Source organism: Limulus polyphemus, unplaced genomic scaffold, assembly GCF_000517525.1.
Source record: "Limulus polyphemus unplaced genomic scaffold, Limulus_polyphemus-2.1.2 Scaffold1670, whole genome shotgun sequence".
In the NCBI taxonomy this organism is placed as follows: Eukaryota; Metazoa; Arthropoda; class Merostomata; order Xiphosura; family Limulidae; genus Limulus; species Limulus polyphemus.
Genome location: NW_013667280.1, coordinates 237262 through 245147, shown reverse-complemented (window position 1 = coordinate 245147; position 7886 = coordinate 237262). Strand labels below are relative to the sequence as shown.

The 7886-nt window shown below is 31.0% G+C and overlaps 1 protein-coding gene across 1 annotated transcript in view; it reads left to right on the top strand.

The window, feature by feature from the left end:
- Positions 1 to 6147, top strand: part of LOC106464505 (serine beta-lactamase-like protein LACTB, mitochondrial) — a 19451-nt gene extending 13304 nt beyond the window's left edge. Inside the window, exons 5-7 of the mRNA XM_013924650.2 lie at positions 495 to 675; positions 4598 to 4763; positions 5180 to 6147. Coding sequence (XP_013780104.1) covers positions 495 to 675; positions 4598 to 4763; positions 5180 to 5690 — 858 coding nt within the window. The 3' untranslated portion in view covers positions 5691 to 6147. The remainder of the gene's footprint in view (positions 1 to 494; positions 676 to 4597; positions 4764 to 5179) is intronic.
- Positions 6148 to 7886: the final 1739 nt, after the last annotated feature.

Genomic DNA, 7886 nt, shown 5'->3' with positions numbered 1-7886 from the left:
GTTATATATATATATATATATATATATATATAGACATACATATAGTTCTAATGCTACATATGTATAAATATATATATATATTAAACATCATTTCAATTTTCAGCAGAAATAGTCTATTCCATGATTTCTTTATTAGTTTGTGTGTGTGGGATATTGCCTACATGCTGTGCAGTAAGATAACATCACAATGACTAAATGTTAAAATATCCATAGAATACATGAACAACTATATAAAAAGTGCTTAAGTGCAAAAACATGGTATGTACCATTCTGATAAACTTGAGATGTCAGTGGTAGTTATATTCTAGCTTTTTGTATGTGTTTTGTTGGAGAGGGCAAGTAGATTTTCTTACCATTATGTCCCTTAAACAAGAAGTTTTTTTTTTTATTTCACAGCTCTTGTGCAGTAAAAATTGATGAAGAAAAGATAGCTTTGTTTTTTCTCCTGATACTGAAAATTTAATGATTTACAAAATAAACAATTTTTTTTCCAGAAAATCCAAGATAATGAGACTGTGGAAAATAGAAACTCCGAAAAAATAAATGAAAAAAAGAATAATACAAAGGAAGAAAATCCTAAAAAGGAAGAGAATGAGTTTGAACTGAAAGATTACTTTCCCGATGTTCAGTCATCATTAGAATTGTTTAAAAATGATCCACTTGTAAATAAACCAGGTAAATATACAAAATTATTTTAAAGCAGAACCATTAAAAATCAGAATGGGACTGTTTGTCATCAAACAATAAATACCTAATAGTTTGTTCTTACTAAAAGTAAAATATGAAGTCAATTAAACTTTTTTTACTGCCATCAGTAAGAGTAAGGCTCAAATACATTATTTTATCTCAGTTCTGTACTACCAGTTGTTTTCTAATAACTGTCATTGTGAAAAGTTCCTGACAATAGTAACTCTTTTCACGTTGTGAAATATCAGACCAATTTTAGGCTGAAATGGATGAGAAAGTGACACCATTTGGAATGGTTAAAAATGACATCAACAGCTCCAAATTTTCCTTTAAGGATATTACAAATGAAACGTTTTCACTGTGTGTAATTTAGATATATAATTTTGTATATTAGAATTAGGATAGAGTTTTTTGTATGCAATAAAAATGATATTGATGTCATTTTCAAACACTCCAAATAGTGTTACTTAAATGATTTAATGTGTAAATCTGGGTTCATGCTAAGTTATACAAATATGTAAATTAAGTTCATTAACTTTGGTTTTACTTTCATATTTGGTGATCATTTAAGTGAGAAATTTTAAATGATTCATCCAAAAGTAAGACTGAATAGTATCTAAGCTTCTACTGATTTAAATTTTTTTATGCCCTTAGTCTAACAGAGGTTCACTATGTTTTAGGCTTAGTGTATGGCTTTTGAATTTGCATCGTACAGCATTTAAGCTGTGTTAATTATTTCAATAATATTAATAAGTTTTACAAAAATTTAGTATTTCACCATGTAAATACGTCTATCGACTTTCTTAGTATTCTAATAACTTTGATCATGATTCACGCGTGCCGTGTTTGTTTGTGAAGTGAGGGGGTACTAATATTAAGACTTATGGAAGTTTACTGAAAGCATTTCTTGAATATTGTTTATTGAAATAAATAAGCTTTGCTCTGTGAGATGATAAATAGTCTTTTTAACTATTAGAATATTTCACACTTAATATATTTTCAATTTGAAACTTGGTTGTTTTATTTGTTTATGAAGCAATATACATTTGACAGCAAGAAGAAGACATTTGTAAACTAAAAAGAAGTGAAAAAAGCTGTTCAGTAAAGCATTTTGTATGTAATATTAACCTACGTGAATTTAGTTTCAGAGTTCCATTTCTTGTAATTGAGTATAGTAGTTTAGGTGATAAGATCAACTTAGTGATATACTGAAAACTGTGTAGAACTGATTTGTCCATGGGGTTAAAAGTTAACTCATTAATGCTTCCTTGGAAACTTTCATGCCACAGTTGGTACAAGTGGGAAATGACTCTCTACAAAAAACACTAGTTTACCAGAAGTTGTCCCCGAGAAAATAGTTTTAAAATTTATAACCTGTGAATAACTGATTAAGCAACAAACTTTTAAGTTGTAAGATTGTGATTTTAGATATTAATGTAGCTCATGAATTATAAATAAAATCTCAAACGTTTTATTTTGATACAAATTGATAATATATAGAATAGAAGTAAAGTTCTATGGAGATATGAAATTTTATTTAATGTATTTTGTAACAGGACTGACATTGCAGTAAAGCAGTGTACAATGATATTGTATAGGACACATTGTGTATACATATGAGTGTAGTTAAAATTAATCAACAATGTGTAAGGCAATTCTGATATTATTGAATGTCACAAAAATAACCAACTAATCAAAATTAGTTGTTCTGATTATTACTGCTTTCGATTATTCCAACAATCAATTAATCAAAATTATAATTAAGTCGGTTGTCATGAAAATGATCAACTGGTCCAAATTAGTTTCTGATTATTACTATTTTTATTATTCCAACTATCCAAATAATCAAAATATTGCTTATACTTCTTTGTAATTAAGCACGAAGCTCTGCCAAATTCTGATATGATATCTTACCTCCTCCTCGCACATAATAGCTTTTCTTGACTTGTACTGCCTCTATGTGCACAAATATTTGCTTGCCATTAACCTTGATACTCCCACCTACGCTCACATGAGTATGCGACAACCCTCTACCAATAGGAATATGACATAACTCTTAGCATAGCTGACTCCATCTATATGACCTAGCTCAACTTCACTTCTAGATTAGCACTTGGTGTTTAGACGTGTTTTTCACTCAAGCTTTACTTACGGAATTTTAACCATTAACTTGTTGTTTTAATGTACTACACTTCAGTTCTCTAAGTTTTCATTTGTACATGTGACTAGAGGGAAAGCAACTAGCTGGTAGCATCTGTCACCAACTTATTAGCAAATATCACTAATCATCCAGTTCTACATGTGCGTGTGTTTATACAGACACAGGGGTAGGATAAAACACGCTCCAACTCTTTGTATCTTTAAATGGAGAAAATGTGGTAATGTGATGGTTTAATTGAATTTGTCTGTATGCATATATTATTGTATTTTTCAGAGAAAGATTCTAAAAAGACATCTGTCAGACTTCCAAAGAGAGCTCCCCTCTTCCAGTGGCTCAGTGATAAGAGTGAAAGCTTATAATGTTAAAAACCAGGTTTTGATACTCGTGGAGGGCACAGCATAGATAGCCCATTGTTTGTTTAAAACCTATGATCTCACTGATAGGTTTTTTTGGTCAGCTCTTGAAACCAATCTTTGAAGCAGGTTTCCACCATCAACATCACTTCAACAATTAGAATATTGGATTGATAAATGGGAAAAAATATTGTCTGATTCACAACATCTTGTTTCTTCAATTTCACATCTTTTATTGTTCAATCATGAAAAAATAACTTATTAATAAATAATATGTAGAAATTTATAGGTTTTTAAAATATTTTGTCTAACCCTCTGTTTGTATATAGAAAGTTGAATTCACCCTTAGAGACAATATTGCAGTAAGGAAACAGTAGAAGTTGTCTAGTTTTGATCAGTCTAAGGAATCTGAATCTGCATGATGACATTCTGGCAAACTATTGCAAGCTTAGAAAATTAACCACTTGTGTGCCAATGTCAGCTGATAATTTTGCAACATTGAAAAGTTTCATTTTTCATAGACATGCCTGGTTTTGGTGATTTTTATTATTTTCTTTGGCACCAAAATGGCAAATATGAACAAATAATAATAGCTCCTACATATATTGTATGTACAGGTAGAAGAAATGTTTAAAAACATTTACTACATTTATTTGGTTTTTGTCTGGTTTAGGTGTCCCCAAAAAATGTGATATTTGCTGAAGTACTAAAAGCCATGTCTTGACATTGTGGTTGAGTTCAGATTAGGATAATAAAGATATATGTACACTTTACTGTTTTGTAAGTAATACAACAGCATTTTTATTGTGATAATTGTCATTGAAAAATGTTTCACTTTTAAATGTTTTATATTGAGAAATTAGTTGTTTGAACACTATCTTGATAGCCAGCAGTTGGGGGTGGTGGGTGGGCTGTATGGTATTGGGCATGGCCCAGTATTCGGAGTGATGGATTGAAGGTATGATCTATGATATGCCACTGAACACACACACTGCATTTTCAGCTGTAAGTACATTATAACCATGACAGTCACTAATTGGTTAAAAACATCTGCGTAGGATGCAGATGCTTTTGATTTTCTTATCCTTTCTCTGGTTAGCAATGTTAAATCATGGATGGCTGTGCCTGAACCTTGGGTGTTTAGCTCACATTGAAAATACCAAATATTAAAAGTTGGAATTGAATTTGGAGAAGGCATGTAAATGCAGATATTTTCTGCTCCACTAATGCTACAAGTCCATGATTTTTAATTACTGTATCAAACTGAGATATCCCACTACAGTATAATTTTTCTCGGAAACATGGGCAGATATTATTTCTCTGATGTAGTGAATAACATTTAATGTGGAAAAAAAAAAGAAGTTATTTTTAACCGCCTTTCATCTTTTGATATCAGGTAGTAAATTTATGTACACTACTCATGGTTGGACACTCCTCAGTGCTGTTGTAGAAGCTGTGGTTCAAGAACCCTTTGGGGTTTACATGAGTAAGCTGTTTCAAGAACTAGGCCTGAAGAATACTTTTCTCGATACCAATGACACAATTATCTACAATCGTTCAAGGTATGTTGTTCAGTTTTTTCTCATTGAACAGCTCCAAAAAATTAATTCCCTTTAATGTATAATTCAGATGATGTAAACTATTTTTCTGAAAGCTAGTTCAGAGCCAATACCATCTCAAGTACTATTTTTAAGGTTTAGTAATTTTGTTAATCTCTGAATTACTTAGAATTATTTTGGTTGCTGTATTCAGTAAAATTAATCTTTAGAAACCAACCATTAACAGTAGAGGTTTAAATTGAAAGTGTATGAATATCAATTAGTATATTAAATATTGAGCTGATTGAGACAAATAAGTTTACAAAAATCAAGAACCTTTTTTCTTGTTACAGATAGAAATAATTCAGGAATTCGTTTCTGAACTAGAACTTAAGAATTGGGTATGAAACAGTGATTACCTTTTTTTCTCTTTAAAACAGGTACTATCGCCACACCAAAGATGGCTTAATAAATGCTCCATATGTTGACAACTCCTACAAATGGGCAGGAGGAGGGTTGCTTTCAACAGTTGGGGATCTACTGCAGTTTGGTAATATTATGCTATATAGCTTTCAGCATAACTCAAATAATAATAATCCCCTGCCTGGATATCTGAATTCTGAAACTGTCAATCAGATGTGGTCTCCTGTTACTGAAAGTCAATCAAATAATTGTTACTATGGGCTGGGTTGGCTTGTGGTGCCTGAAAACCAAAGATATGGTTGTTGCTTTCAGCAGAAACTGATTTGTTTCCACACAGGTTCAGCTGTTGGAGCAAGAAGTGTTTTATTGATTGTTCCACGATCTTGTGATATGAAAGATACTAGAAAGTGCAAGTGGACAAACCCACCACAGGGAGTGATTGTGTCTGTTATTGCAAACTTAGAAAATGTTCCTCTTAGGAAAACTGCTTTAAAAGTGGCTGGTGTGTTTGAAGACGTAACTGTTTAATGTAAAATTTTTTTTTGTTTGCAAACTTCAGTCAGTTGTTTCTATATATTTTTTTTTAAACAAACATAAGTTCATAAATTTGATTGAAAATACTGAGGCTTTTATAGACTTTTTAAAATATTGAACTACGTGGTTTTAGTAAATATTATTAATACTACAATATTAAAATAAATTTTCTAGTTGACAATCATAAAACTTTCAAATTTACAAATTTTAGTCATTTATAACCTTTGTAATGGTTTAATAATTCAGTGTATAAATTATTGGTACTACTCTAGATTTTTCAAGATGGTAGAGATGAACATAAAATTATTTAGTGACTTGTTTTGTATAAATCATAAAAAATGTGGTTACAAGGTTTGTAAAACAAATTAAAATGAGGAGAGCATTTCTGATGTTCTCGAAATGAATTTGATATTTTTAATTGACTTGAAGATAAAGCTTTTTTTACTTTGGATTGTGTTCTCATCTTACTGTAAATTTTTTCTTTTTTAGCTGATCATATCAAATTCACCTATATGAAAATTTTAATATTTTTGCTAAAAAAGTGAAAACAGATTGGGTAAGATTCAAACCTGCGAGTGGATAAATTCTTTAGCCAAACAAGTCACCAAGTCTTTTAAACGTTACATTACACAGTTCTCACTTAATTTATAGGTAAGGAGGAAATTTTGGTAGGACCTTTCATGTATGCCAGATGGCTTTTAAAATAGACAATTTGTTCATTGCCAAGCTCATTTTTGATGACAAATTAAGATTTTTAAGTGTATAAATGTTTAAAGGTGACAGATCATTTCAACACGTTAGAATATTTCTGAAGGACTAAAAATTGAGACCATTCAGGACTTAAGACTAATGACTCTTCTTACTGGGCAGATGCTTTAATAAGTCAAATTCCAGGGCCCATTAAATGTCACACATCTCAGTTCATTGACTGGGTAAGACGAAACTTTGAAAGGACTCATCTTTTTTTATCCTTCCTATTGTCACTTTTACAAAGCATGGTATATTCTACAAGAAGAAATAAAGTTGAAGTCTAACCTGGTAGAATACAAATTAGCCTTCAGTACATATATATGAAGTTAAATACATCTGTTTGCATTTGTGATTTGCCAAGGGGATTAGGGCTAACTATAGGGTCCACATTAATACAGTTTGAAAGAAGGGATACAATTCTTGTACATCTTATTGTGAAGAGGATCTGCTAATAAGAAAAAGCCTTTTTGGTGAAACTAAATATTATGGCAAATATAAATTATGAGGTTGAAAAAATTATCTAGGATTGCATTTTAACAACCTTGGAATGGGCATCACCTAGTGGTTAGCATGCAAGACTATGAACCTGAAGAATTGTGGTTTGTCTCTCATTGCTGCAAGATCACGTTCTGCACTCTGGGTGTATTATGAGACTGATGGTAAAAAATCCAACTATTTGATTAGAGTAACCGATGAGTTGGCAGTAGACTATTCACTGGCTGGCTTCTTACTGGTTTATCAGATAAAAATTAAGAATGGCTAGGGAAACTAGACCTTGTGTTGCTTTGCATGAACATCCAAAACAACCACCCAATTTAATCTTGTTTTTATGGTTTTTTGTATGAAACTTTTTCTTCATTGCCTTTTTTCAAATATTATTGCAGTGTCCTGTGGCTCCTATGAAGCATTTAATTCCCTGGCTTATCTTATTTATAACCTGAATTTGCAACAGCAACAAAAAAAAAAGTGGAGATGTTTCTAGCCAAAATGATTACACATATACATCATAAAAAACTTATTATTTTGTTACTTGTTCATGTTTTATGTTGTTGTGAACTACCGTTACATAATTTTTACATTTATTTTATTATTAATTATCAGTCTTGAATTTTCAGAACTAAAGAAACAGTTTCCATGATAGTTTTTAATTTTTTTTAAATCAGAAACTATTCTGTGATATGTGTAGAGACAATATTTTGTAATCTTGTTTATTGTCACACAATGGTGCCAATCCTGTAGTGTGGTAAAATGTAAACATAAGAATGGGTGCAAGTTTAGGTTTGTTGATTTTATCTTGATACAGTAATCTTTCTGTAGAAGCAACTTTGATGAAATAGAATCACTTATTTCATTTTTAACAGACTCTTATAATTTGTTGAGATTTCAAGCACTAATTTCAAACCAGTAACGGATTTTGTGTCTATTGGCTGATTAATTCAT